This window comes from Schistocerca cancellata, chromosome 2 (assembly GCF_023864275.1).
Source record: "Schistocerca cancellata isolate TAMUIC-IGC-003103 chromosome 2, iqSchCanc2.1, whole genome shotgun sequence".
In the NCBI taxonomy this organism is placed as follows: Eukaryota; Metazoa; Arthropoda; class Insecta; order Orthoptera; family Acrididae; genus Schistocerca; species Schistocerca cancellata.
In genome coordinates, this window is record NC_064627.1 from 671,537,439 (window position 1) to 671,551,115 (window position 13,677).

The 13,677-nt window shown below is 39.8% G+C and overlaps 1 protein-coding gene across 1 annotated transcript in view; it reads right to left on the bottom strand.

Moving 5' to 3' along the window:
• Positions 1-13,677, bottom strand: part of LOC126162390 (tRNA (uracil-5-)-methyltransferase homolog B-like) — a 103,490-nt gene that overhangs the window by 66,604 nt on the left and 23,209 nt on the right. Inside the window, exons 2-4 of the mRNA XM_049918868.1 lie at positions 6,286-6,522; positions 6,035-6,205; positions 5,714-5,955 (exon numbers count right to left, since the gene is read on the bottom strand). Coding sequence (XP_049774825.1) covers positions 5,714-5,955; positions 6,035-6,205; positions 6,286-6,522 — 650 coding nt within the window. The remainder of the gene's footprint in view (positions 1-5,713; positions 5,956-6,034; positions 6,206-6,285; positions 6,523-13,677) is intronic.

Sequence of the window (13,677 nt, forward strand, 5' to 3'; positions counted from 1 at the left end):
ACGGCAAACTGGCTGACACTGACGGCGGCGGTACACAAATGCTGTGCAGCCAGCGCCATTCGACGGCCAACACCGCGGTTCCTGGTGTGTCTGCTGTGCCGTGCGTGTGATCATTGCTTGTACAGCCCTCTCGCAGTGTCCGGAGCAAGTATGGTGGGTCTGACACACCGGTGTCAATGTGTTCTTTCTTCCATTACCAGGAGTGTATATAAGACAAAACTATGAATGAAAATTACAGAAGAATTCCAGTTGCACCACTATTACCTTAAACTGTCTTAACACTGTTCAGTTAGTATTGTAGTTGCATGGTTAAGTCAAGTCTTAGTACTTCACGTCATAACATATTTTATTACAAGTGCAGGCAATACAGTTCCTCATGAAGGGTTTGTATTCTATAGGAATATGAGATTGGATGATATTGTTGTTGTTGTTGTTGTTGTCTTCAGTCCTGAAACTGGTTTGATGGAGCTCTCCATGCTACTCTATCCTGTGCAAGCTTCTTCATCTCCCAGTACTTACTGCAACCTACATCCTTCTGAATCTGCTTGGTGTATTCATCTCTTGGTCTCCCTCTACAATTTTTACCCTCCACACTGCCCTCCAAAGCTAAATTTGTGATCCCCTCATGCATCAGAACATGTCCTACCAACCGGTCACTTCTAGTCAAGTTGTGCCACAAACTCCTCTTCTCTCCAATTCTATTCAATACCTCCTCATTAATTATGTGATCTACCCATCTAATCTTCAGCATTCTTCTGCAGCACCACATTTCGAATGCTTCTATTCTCTTCTTGTCCAAACTATTTATCATCCATGTTTCACTTCCATACATTGCCACACTCCACACAAATACTTTCAGAAACGACTTCCTTACACTTAAAGCTATACTTGATGTTAACAAATTTCTCTTCTTCAACAACGCTTTCCTTCCCATTGCCAGTCTACATTTTATATCCTCTCTACTTCGACCATCATCAGTTATTTTGCTCCCCAAATAGCAAAACTCCTTTACTACTTTAGGTGTCTCATTTCCTAATCTAATTTTCTCAGCATCACCCGACTTAATTTGACTGCATTCCATTATCCTCGTTTTGCTTTTGTTGATGTTCATCTTAAATCCTCCCTTCAAGACACTGTCCATTCCGTTCAACTGCTCTTTCAAGTCCTTTGCTGTCCCTGACAGAATTACAATGTCATCGGCGAACCTCAATATTTTTATTTCTTCTCCATGGATTTTAATACCTACCCCGAATTTTTCTTTTGTTTCCTTTACTGCTTGCTCTATATACAGATTGAATAACATCGATGAGAGTCTACAACCCTATCTCACTCCCTTCCCAACCACTGCTTCCCTTTCATGACCCTCGACTCTTATAACTGAAATCTGGTTTCTGTACAAATTGTAAATAGCCTTTCGCTCCCTGTATTTTACCCCTGCCACCTTCAGATTTCGAAACAGAGTATTCCAGTCAACATTGTCAAAAGCTTTCTCTTAAGTCTACAAATGCTAGAAACATATGTTTGCCTTTTATTAATCTATTTTCTAAGATAAGTCGTAGGGTCAGCATTATCTCACGTGTTCCAACATTTCTGCGGAATCCAAACTGATCTCCCCCGAGATCGGCTTCTACCAGTTTTTCCATTTGTCTGTAAAGAATTCGTGTTAGTATTTTGCAGCAGTGACTTATTAAGCTGATAGTTCGGTAATTTTCACATCTGTCAACACGTGCTTTCTTTGGGATTGGAATTATTATATTCTTCTTGAAGTCTGAGGGTATTTCACCTGTCTCATACATATTGCTCACCAGATGGAAGAGTTTTGTCAGGACTGGCTCTCCCAAGGCCGTCAGTAGTTCCAATGGAATGTTGTCTACTCCCGGGGGCCTTGTTTTGACTCAGGTCTTTCAGTGCGCTGTCAAACTCTTCACGCAGTATCGTGTCTCCCATTTCATCTTCATCTACATCCTCTTCCATTTCCATAATATTGTCCTCAAGTACATCGCCCTTGTACAGACCCGCTATATATTCCTTCCACCTTTATGCTTTCTCTTCTTTGCTTAGAACTGGGTTTCCATCTGAGCTCTTGATATTCATACAAGTGGCTCTCTCTTCTCCAAAGGTCTCTTTAATTTTCCTGTAGGCAGTATCTATCTTACCCCTAGTGAGATAAGCCTCTACATCCTTACATTTGTTCTCTAGCCATCCCTGCTTAGCCATTTTGCACTTCCTGTCAATCTCATTTTTGAGACGTTTGTATTCCTTTTTGCCTGTTTCATTTACTGTGTTTTTATATTTTCTCCTTTCATCAATTAAATTCAATATTTCTTCTGATACCCAAGGATTTCTACTAGCCCTTGTCTTTTTACCAACTTGATCCTCTGCCGCCTTCACTACTTCATCCCTCAGAGCTACCCATTCTTCTTCTACTGCATTTCTTTCCCCCATTCCATTCCAGTCCATTGTTCCCTTACGCTCTTCCTGAAACTCTGTACAGCCTCTGGTTTAGTCAGTTTATCCAGGTCCCATCTCCTTAAATTCCCACCTTTTTGCAGTTTCTTCAATTTTAATCTACAGTTCATAGCCAATAGATTGTGGTCGGAGTCCACATCTGCCCCTGGAAATGTCTTACAATTTAAAACCTCGTTCCTAATTCTCTGTTTTACCATTATATAATCTATCTGATACCTTCTAGTATCTCCAGGATTCTTCCATGTATATATCCTTCTTTTATGATTCTTGAACCAAGTGTTAGCTATGGTTAAGTTATGCTCTGTGCAAAATTCTACCAGACAGCTTCGTCTTTAATTTCTCTCCCCTAATCCATATTCACCCTTCTCTCCCTTTCCTTACTCTCGAATTCCAGTCACCCATGACTATTAAATATTCGTCTCCCTTCACTACCTGAATAATTTCTTTTATCTCACCATACATTTCTTCAATTTCTTCATCATCTGCAGAGCCAGTTGGCATATAAACTTGTACTACTGTAGTAGGCATGGGCTTCGTGTCTATCTTGGCCACAATAATGCGTTCACTATGCTGTTTGTAGTAGCTTACCCGCACTCCTACTTTTTTATTCATTATTAAACCTACTCCTGCATTACCCCTATTTGATTTTGTATTTATAACCCTGTATTCATCTGACCAAAAGTCTTGTTCCTCCTGCCACCGAACTTCACTAATTCCCACTATATCTAACTTTAACCTATCCATTTCCCTTTTTAAATTTTCTAACCTACCTGCCCGATTAAGGGATCTGACATTCCACGCTCCGATCCGTAGAACGCCAGTTTTCTTTCTTCTGATAATTTCATCCTCTTGAGTAGTCCCCGCCCGGAGATCCGAATGGGGGACTATTTTACCTCCGGAATATTTTACCCAAGAGGACGTCATCATCATTTAACCATACTGTAAAGCTGCATGCCCTCGGGAAAAATTACGGCTGTAGCTTCCCCTTGCTTTCAGCCAGGATGAAATTAATTTTTGAAAAATGTCAACTGCCATCACTGGTTTTCAGTCTGCAAGTGAAGGTTCCTATGAATGCCACAGCAATAAATTACTTTTTATTTTATAATTATGCAACACAGATTTCTTGTGACAACAGAATCTTACATAAAGAGCAATATGATAATAAACGTAAATGTTGCTAAACATAAAACATTGATAGAATTTTCTCAAAACGTGGTATATCCATTTTAGAAGCTCTAATTTTTCCATGATTTATAATTTTTATACAGGCAAAAATAGAGTATAGATGTTGAAGCACACAGATGATAGAAAAAATATACCTTAACAACTACATGAAATATATCAATGCCAATTAGAAATAAATGTGGCTGCAGAATGAACAAACTTAAAAAGGTGGAATTTTGTACTGTGTTTAGGTTGTTTAAAGTCACATGACAAAACCTTGTCTAGGTACAGATTTTGGCAGTTGTCTCTATGTACATACCACAAGACCTCAGCCTGTACTGAATGATTGTGCAAGGTATGTGGCTGCGAAATGGGTAGAAGTGAAAAATCTCATCTACACACTCTTGGTGAACACAAGAGAATCTATATTTGTAAGTTTGCATGAAAACATTGTCCATTTTAGTTACCGTATTTACTCGAATCTAAGCCGCACTTTTTTTCCTGTTTTTGTAATCCAAAAAACCGCCTGCGGCTTAGAATTGAGTGCAAAGCAAGCGGAAGTTCTGAAAAATGTTAGTAGGTGCCGCCACAACTAACTTCTGCCGTCGAATATATGTAGCGCTACACAGGCATGCTTTGTAGACACAAAGATAAATACTGGCGCCAAAACCTCTGCGTCAATAAATAAATTTTAAAAAGGTGGAAGACGAGCTTTTTTTCTCCGTCCCAAGTTTCGACCATTTTCATATATTATCCAACGAAGTAAATACAAATTCCGTATTGTTCATCTTCGAATGTAGCAGAATTTCAATGTACTACAAAAATACGACTGGCAAGACTGTTTGGGATGTTTGTCAATATAGCCAACTATATGTTCTGAATTTTTTCCTACCTGTGAGAAGAGATGGTTGCTAATAGGAACCTGATGAAATGTGAATCACATGCACTGTTCTCTTCACCATAAGAATAATACGAATATAAACATTTTGCCATGTATTCTTTCGTGTTTGCTGCTATCCCATTTAAATCCTGTCTGCCTAATAAACTACGAAACTAGAGCGGGACAACAGAAAACGCGGAAGAATATACGTATCGTGTCATGTTTATATTCGTATTATTTTTACACCTAACAGTGATACAGTCAGAAATGAAGCAGGGCAACTGACTAGATTTTTAAATCTAAGATGACTAATTTCTGTGCAGAATTTGCTGTACTAAAGAAGCGGCCGCAAAGATTTTCAAACGGAGAAAACTTTTCGCCTAACTATCGTTCAGAACATGTTCTATACGCAGTCCATTATTTAGTTCTTGTTGATCATTATCAAAGAAAGCAGCAGTGTAAGTAACAACAAATAGCAGTCTCTTGCCATTGTTTCGCTAATGAGGCGATTCCTCTCTTTTTTTTTTTTTTTTCAATTGTAAGCAGCGGTAGCGCGCACAAAAGCAAGCCATGCCGCGAGTGGCGACAGGCCGTAAACACGCACTATCAGAATGCGACAAACAGTGCATGACACAGTACAGTAATGCATTTTCAGCTTAGAGTGGCGTAAACACCTATAACAAAGAAAACGGCACTTATCAGATCAAAGCAAAATAAGCAATCGATTCAAACCAGACGAAGCACGTGTAAAAGGAAGGGTACCCGTATAAATACTGACGGAGCGCCTGACGCATAGCAACGGCTACCTGGTAAAGCTTAACTGCTAAGCTTACGACTCGAACCAAACTACTGTAGCTGTATCGTCATTCATTCGACCTAAATTGTGTCTCATATTACAATGGACCAACTTTGTTTCGATATGGAGGTGCTGCCTAAAACTTTTCTCTCTCCTTGGATTTCGAGTCTCAAATTTCAGGTGCGGCTTAGATTCGGGAAATTTTTTTTTCCCTTCATTTCGAGTCTCATTTTCCAGGTGCGGCTTAGATTCGAGTGCGGCTTAGATTCGAGTAAATACGGTAACTGATGTGTCTATGGTTAAGGGTTGTCTGGTTGCCACTATTTGCCAATTTTAGCCAAAAATTCTTATACCTTCAGCTGAATGGACACTTAATTTATAGAATAATTTAAAGCATGCCTTACCAGGCCTGAAAGTACAGTGATGTAAGACTGCAATGTGAACCAGGCCCTTGAGTGAAAAATTCCTTGAGATTCTGTGCTTCTTCTTGAAGCTCTTCCTCATGCAGTTGTTGAGGATGAAACAGCACAACTGCCATTGTCTCTCCAGCTGCAGTTGATCGAACAAGCAATGTGCGCCAGTGCCCACCATCGCGAAAGTCATGGCAAGCAAGATATTTTGATTCTCTGATGTACTTTTGATATTCCTACAATGATAATTGTAAATATCATAAATGTGCATATTTCTGACAGCTGCATGATTTTTCTATTGATAACAACACTTACTGTAGCCACATCCTTATGCTTTTGTTTCATGTTAATGATATATGTTGGTGGTACACACACATACTCATGTTTTGCTGTTTTGCCAACAAAAAATCCCACTGTTTTTGGATTTCCATCTACACCACACCGAACATTGAACTCATCTTTGTTCCTATATTCTTGTGTGACAGGCTGGTTAAAACCAATGTATATTAGTTGCTTGATACACAACAAAATAACTATGATAACAACTAAGAAAGTATTGTACTTACTGAAGGAAGAACATTATTGACACGGCACATTTTCAAGTGATTATGTTTATGAGAATGTGGTTTCAGCTTAGATTTGATAAGCGAAACTACATGTTTAGTCCACTGAAACTTCAGTTCAAGTTGCTGCTCATATGGAATCCGCCACAAGGGAGTCACAACCTCTGCTAAACATTCATACTGATTCTCAGCTGTGACATGTTCTGGAATTTTTGGCACAACAAGGGGGGCTGCTGGAGCCTAAAAAAATAAATCATCAATTAGCACTTAAAGGTTACTATCTAATTCAATATTGACATAACTGTAAATAGAAATAATTTTAAATGGTGCAAGTTCTAACACTCAAAACTGATTTCAATCATGGGTTCCTCTTCATCCATCGGAAATGTAAATGTGTTTGCATTGTACGTGTGTGCTGTGACGAGATAAACATATTCAACGGCTGAGCAATAATGTATATAGCCTTTTTTATGCACTTACCTGGTGCTCAAGGCTTTCATTAGAAGAGCTGTAATGTACACAGCCATTTTTATGTACCTATCCAGTGCTCAACACTTTCATTATATGATTAGCATTGGCTTTACTCATGTCATTGTTCACAACTTTCTGGAAAAAGTGCTTTATTTATCTGATAAAATAAAATGCTCTTTATCACCATTAAGAGTCAAACGAATTTGAATAGCAGCAATTAACAAATTATTTCATGTACTGAAAGGTTCTCCTATGAACATGCAAAAAGCATGTGACAACACAAAATTAAATAAGGCCCAATGAAATGAACAGAAATAAAGGAAAGAAGGTAAATTTCAATAAACTCAGAAATTTTTAAACTCTCTCAGTAGCATTTACCTGTGAGTACCTCCATGCTGTTATAGTCCACCCACAATGACAATGAGAAAGAGGCACACACTTCGCTGTCAAGTAAGATGTATCCATAAGATCAATACACAGAATTAGAATAATTCAAATTTCTATATCAACTGATACACTTGCAAAAAGTATATTATTACTTTTAAAGCTGCAATAATAGCACTTTAGAGGATCTGCATGAATATTGTATCCACCAAGTTCATGCATTAAACTCAGTTATCAGTGATAATGCTCTGCAATATGACTGTGATGCAATATAAATTTTAATAATTACATGAAAAATTTTAAATACCATAAACAGGACCGAATGTTTGAAGGAAGAGTTCAAACTGCAACTCTTCTGCCTTTTATGTGAAATAATTTTGAGTTGTATCATGTTTTCAGGAGCTAATGAGTTACTAGCTGCATAACACAAGAAGTTTCACATTGAATTAGTTAACTGAGGTGAGTGACAAATCAGGGACACATATTGTTCCAAATCTGGTCAACTGACAATTTAAAATAGCTCCCATCAGTTTCCTAATAATGTGTGTGACATTTTGGCATTTGTTATGGTACATTATTTGTTCTTTTTACACAGAGAAGTTCATTTATTTAAAAAAGGGGCTTATCATACAGGACATCAGTCTACTATGAAGCAGCCACACATAATTCATAATCTGTGAAAACCTAAGTAGTCAGGGATCAAGCATTGTTACAAGGGTATTGAACTTGCAACAATACCACTTTATCCAGTACAGAATGAAACTTATACAACCTGGACTATAAACAAGCAATAAGCTTTATGGAATCCAGAAACAATATTGGTCCCCAAATGATAGCACTGTCTACTTCAAATTCATTTGTAAGAAGGCAATAAAATGGCAAACACGAGGTCTGTCTAAAAAAATATCCGACCTTTGATTTTCCCGGGCAAAATAGAGATGTTAGCGCGGCATCACTGTACACAGTAAAGGAAGAGACATTTATGTGCAAGCGTGAATTTTGTCCCCGCCTTCCAGTATGTCAGTTGCTGCCTATCAGTCACTGAGTGAGGTGCTACACAACATGTTCATCGGATTACCAATTCTCTCAAGATGACAGAATGTGTTGAGCAAAGATACTGCATCAAATGTTGTCAAAAGCTTGGGGATTCCCAAAGCGAAACAATTCGTAAGATTCAGCAGGTGTTTGAAGAAGATGCAATGGGTGTAACACAAATTAAGGAGTGGTTCAACTAATTCAGAAATGGCCACACATCAGTGGAAAGTGACCAGTGTTCTGGCATGCCCCAAACTGATCAGAGTGCAGCTGTTGTTGAGAGGGTGCAAAATTTGGTGATGGAAGATCGTTGTTTGACTGTGCAGGAGATTGCCCAAGAGGTTGGAGTGAGTAAAGATTCTGCACATGCAATTTTGCATGATTATTTGAACATACACAGTGTGGCTGTGAAATTCATGCCCAAGTTGTTGTCGCTGAAACAAAAAGACCTCCGTTTCGACGTTGCACATGACCTTCTGGACACCACCAACACTGATCCTGGATTTCTGAACACCACGATAACAGAAGATGTGTCATGGGTGTACGGGTACGAACCAGAAACAAAAAGACAGTCATTGCAATGAAAGCATCCCGAGTCTCCAAGGCCAAAGAAAGTTCGGCAGGTGTGAAGCAAAATCCAGGTGATGCTGACTGGCTTCTTTGGTGTCCGTGGAATTGTTCATCATGAATATGCACCTGAAGGACAAACAGTGACAAAGAAGTACTATCAAGATGTTCTCCAGTGACTCTGTGATGCAGTTCAGCGCAAAAGACCAGACATGTGCATGGCGAAAAACTGGCAACTGCATCAGAACCATGTCCCCGCACATTCATCCCACTCAATACAAAATTTCTTGGCCAAACATGGAATTACAGCCGTTTGCCAACCTCCCTACTCTCCAGACATAGCTCCTTGCGACTTCTGGTTGTTTCCAATCTTGAAGATGCCACTGAAAGGATCCCGTTTTGAGAGTAGAGAAGAGATAATGCAGAACATGACGACGGAGCTGAACACAATTCTAAAAGAAGACTTCCAAGGCTGTTTCCAGCAGTGGAAGGATTGGTGTGCTAAGTGTGTACAAGCACAAGGGTCCTACTGTGAAGGGGATCGGGGTCGAAATATTTTTTCTGGCCAAAGGTCGGATACCTTTTAGACAGGCCTCGTAGTTAGCTGCTGCCAAATTGTAGTTGAAAGCAGAGCTGACCACCTAGTGGCACAATATAATGCTGTGCACAAGATATTTGACTTCAGTGGTTGCTTCACAACCTGTGCCATCTGGAACTTTTGCTCTCCATCATCCCCCCCCCCTCCCCCCTTCTCACAGCTCCAGTCTCTCTGAAGTATATTGATGGGAATTGTCATGGCAACGCATCCTTTGATCTCATAATCCTCTTGACCACAATCTCCACTAGCCTCTCTGCCCTACATGCACCTACACCCCTGCATCTCATGACCCTATCCTCACTCCCACCCTCCCACCCACAGAGTCCCTATCCCCTCTTCGCTCTTCCCCTTTCCTTTCTTCTATGTCCCATTGCCAATCCTCTTCTCTGCGTAATTGTGCACAACATACAACTGAATCTGCCTGTGGCCAGAATGAGCTCACTTGTGCCATTTTCATATCTCCACAATCCTATCCCATGAGCACGTTGTCTCTTGCTCCTAACCACCAGCCACCTTTCCCTAACCCTCCCAACTGCTCCCCAGCTTCATTCTCCCATCATTCACTTCACTCAATAAAATCCCTCTCACCAGTAGAGTTGCAGTGTCAACACAATATTTCAACCTGGACAATGCAGCTATGCAGGTGTATTCGTGTGTATGTGTACACTATAGTTCTGAAGAAGGATTCATTTGAAAGCTAGCAAGATTCTCAACCTTGTTTATGTGGCTATCAATGACTGAGCACCTCAACTATTTGGTGAGTTGTAACCTTCACCTTGTCTGTTATTTATACCTAAACTTTTCACCACCAATGTCTCTGGAACCACAATAGATATTGACAAATGACTTACACGGGTATGAATGTACGGCAGGGGCTCACAAAAGTAAATACTATGAGACATTCTACACTGTGCGCAAATATTGTTTTCAACACAAACTTATGTTTTCTTTTTCTTTTTTTTTTTTAATGGACACTCCATATTATTCTGTATGCAGTCAATAACATTAGAAATCATAATAGTAATGGTGCTCGTTGCATTGCAATATGTCAGTTACATCCTGAGAAATTGGGACATGAAGCTGACATGTGAAATGAACACAACACGCTGCTATTGCACTTGCCATGATGCAAGTATGACCTGCACATTGCTCATAATCATGACGTGAATGATATAATACGATGCAATAAATGGTGTACTTACATACTGCTATGTACATTGCTAGTATGTGGTCTGGGAAACATATGGATGTCCAATCACCCACAAGGAAAACAAGGACACAATTTACTCGTATGTGCTTTACTGAACTTTTCGACAGTACTGCAATGGACATAACATAATACATATAACCACGAGTCAGAGTAAACAAAATTAATGGCTGTAAAAGGGTTGCACAGAGGGACACATGCTATTTGTATGTAGTTGTACATCATGCCATGTACAGGATATTTCATTGAACATCTTTAATGACTGAGACAGAATTGAATCATTGCAGATGATGCAACACATACATAAATGTACATCTTCTCTGTAATACACAAAATGTATGCCGATTTGCAGTCACATGTCTCACAGCCAAACTGCTACAAGGTATGTTCGAAGAGATAACCATTTGCTTGGCAACATCATTGTGTGGGCTCCATCATGGATCCACTAATAGCTGTTAGTGTTTGTGGCGTTATTGCAGCACATGCAGAGGTAATATGGGCTTTCATGTTGGCCATTGTTATTGGGACCTACTGATACACATCTTTCACATGTCCCCAGAGAAAAAAGTCCATGGGGGTGAGGTTCAGCGACCGTGCTGGAAATCCCTGAATGAGACTGCCCCATCCCATCCGTTGATGTGGGAACTGTTCATTTAGCACATGTCGTGCCACCATGGCATTATGCCCAGGGCACCCATCATATTGATACGACATTATTTGATGTAAGTGAAGGGGCAGGTCTTCCATCAGTCCAGGTAAGTACATCTCAGGAACTACTCAGGCTGTCATCCTTTAAGAGTGCCATCCATGAAATTAGCCAATGATGCGAGGTCCTACAATACCACACTCTACATTGACATTGCACTGAGATTGATGTCCAACCCGGAAAATCCAATACAGGTTTTCTGGTGACCAGTACTGCATATTGTTAAAGTTGGTGTTCGAATGGTTTTTAAATATGGCCTCGTCAGGTAACAGTACCCTACGCATAAAGTCATGGCCTTACCACAGAACCCACAAACAATATCCCACACGAATGTGAACATCATTGTCATGTAGGCCTTGATGTAGCGCCATGTGATACAGGTGGTATCTATGCCAGTGCACAATACACATCACACTTGTTCGAGGGATTCCCACCTGTCTCTCCATTTCACGAATACTTTATTGTATTGGTCGCCAGAACAGCTACCTCTGCTGCATCAGGTGTTATGCCTCTGCTCCAGATCCGCATTTGTTAAGGCAACTTCACTGTCATGCGAGATAGTCCAGGTCGGATGATGTCTATTAGGGTACCGCGGGGCATACACCTGTGCCACATGTGTGCCATTTTGGTGACATTTTCCATATAGTAATATCATGTCAACCATTTCCTCATTTGTGAATACCATGTCAAATGCCTAGAACTGATGGACAAATAAATTAATACCACAATTACAACAGTGACCCCAATTACACTGCACAGTATACAAGTGGCAAATACCTGTACATACTTCCACACAGAACAACCTGCTTCGCAGTGAGTCGTTCCCACACACAGCGCCGACTGTGACCCGTTCCTGAACACGACTGCAGAGGCAAAGAGTTGACTTGGGCTGTGGAACAGGGTGGCGTACACCAGCCAGTACTCTTCCATAGTCTGTATGTACATAAATACAACATGCACGAGGGACACCATTATGTACATATCAATGTTTGTGGCAGGAAGCCCTATTATTACTTCTGGCCCTCACGATAACAGTGAAAGTAACAATAAGTACATCAATCATATTGCAGTTATGAGCAATGTTTGGGCCACTACTGCATCACGGGAAGTGAAATAGTGGTGCATTTCGTTCTTTTCATGTGTCAACTTTGTATTCCAATTTCTCACAATGTAATTGATGTATTACGATGCAACCAACACCCAGTATTATTGCGATTTCTCATGTTATTGACTGCATATGGAATAAGATGGGGTGTCCATTTAAAAAAACATAAGTCTGTGTTGAAACCAATATTTGCAGATACTTTAGAATTTCTCCTAGTATTTACTTTTGTGAACCGTTGCCATACGTTCATACCCTTGAAAGTCATTTGTCGCTATCTAGTGTGGTTCCAGATATATTGATGGTGAAAATTTTAGGTGGGACTCACTGCATATATTTTACAACTACGTACATAGATATTTGTAAATCGAAAAGACTTTCATGAATGGAGCTTGAGGTATAAACGTCTGCCCATTCATGTACCAATATCCAAAGTGAGCTAGGAAGAGGGGCCAATGCTTCAGAAAGTGAGACATTCAATGAATGATTCCTCAGACTGGCACAAAATACAATACTGCACCCTTTAATAAACAAACAAATACAGATGCATTAGATTTACTTTAATGGGCACTGCCTGTATCACTAGGACATTACTGTCTAAAATACAACCTATAAAGAGATTCTAGAATTCATCAGGTCACTAAAATATAGTAATTTGCTAACTATGTTCATGTGTCAGGATTACCTTTAAGTCATCTTTTAACCAACCAAACTTAAATTCGCTGTTATAACACCCAGCTATAAAATGAGATAAGCAAACTACTTCTCATTACAGACTTGTTTCAGTCCTTTCAGTCTTTTCAAATGTGTCTGAAAAATTGGCCAATGATACAATACTGACTATTTTTACTCATCAGTACTTGTTAATTATCTCGCAATTTCATTTTTGTAAATGATTCTCTACACATAAAGCAATGCACGACCTCATGAATGAAGTCTTGGCAGAGGCAAACGAGAAGCATTACTCCGTTGACATACTGGGTGAGCTTTCCAAAGCCTTCGATTGAGTGTATCACAAAATTCTGCTTGGCAAACTAAAGCGTTATGTCATCAAAGGCATCCCTCTTGCATGTACAGATTCTTACTTTCATAACAGAAAACAAAGTGTCTCACTAACTGTGTCAAAGACATGAAACTGAACTCAGAATGGGAGAACATAACACATGGGATCCCACAAGGTTGTATTGGACATGCTCTTGTTCTTAAACCAGATAAATGATTTTCTAGTCTCATCTGTAACGTTTGCTGATAACACAACCATAGTAATCAAGGGTCCAATTTCAACTTTTGGAGATAACTGAACAGGCTTACAAGTGGTTCACAGC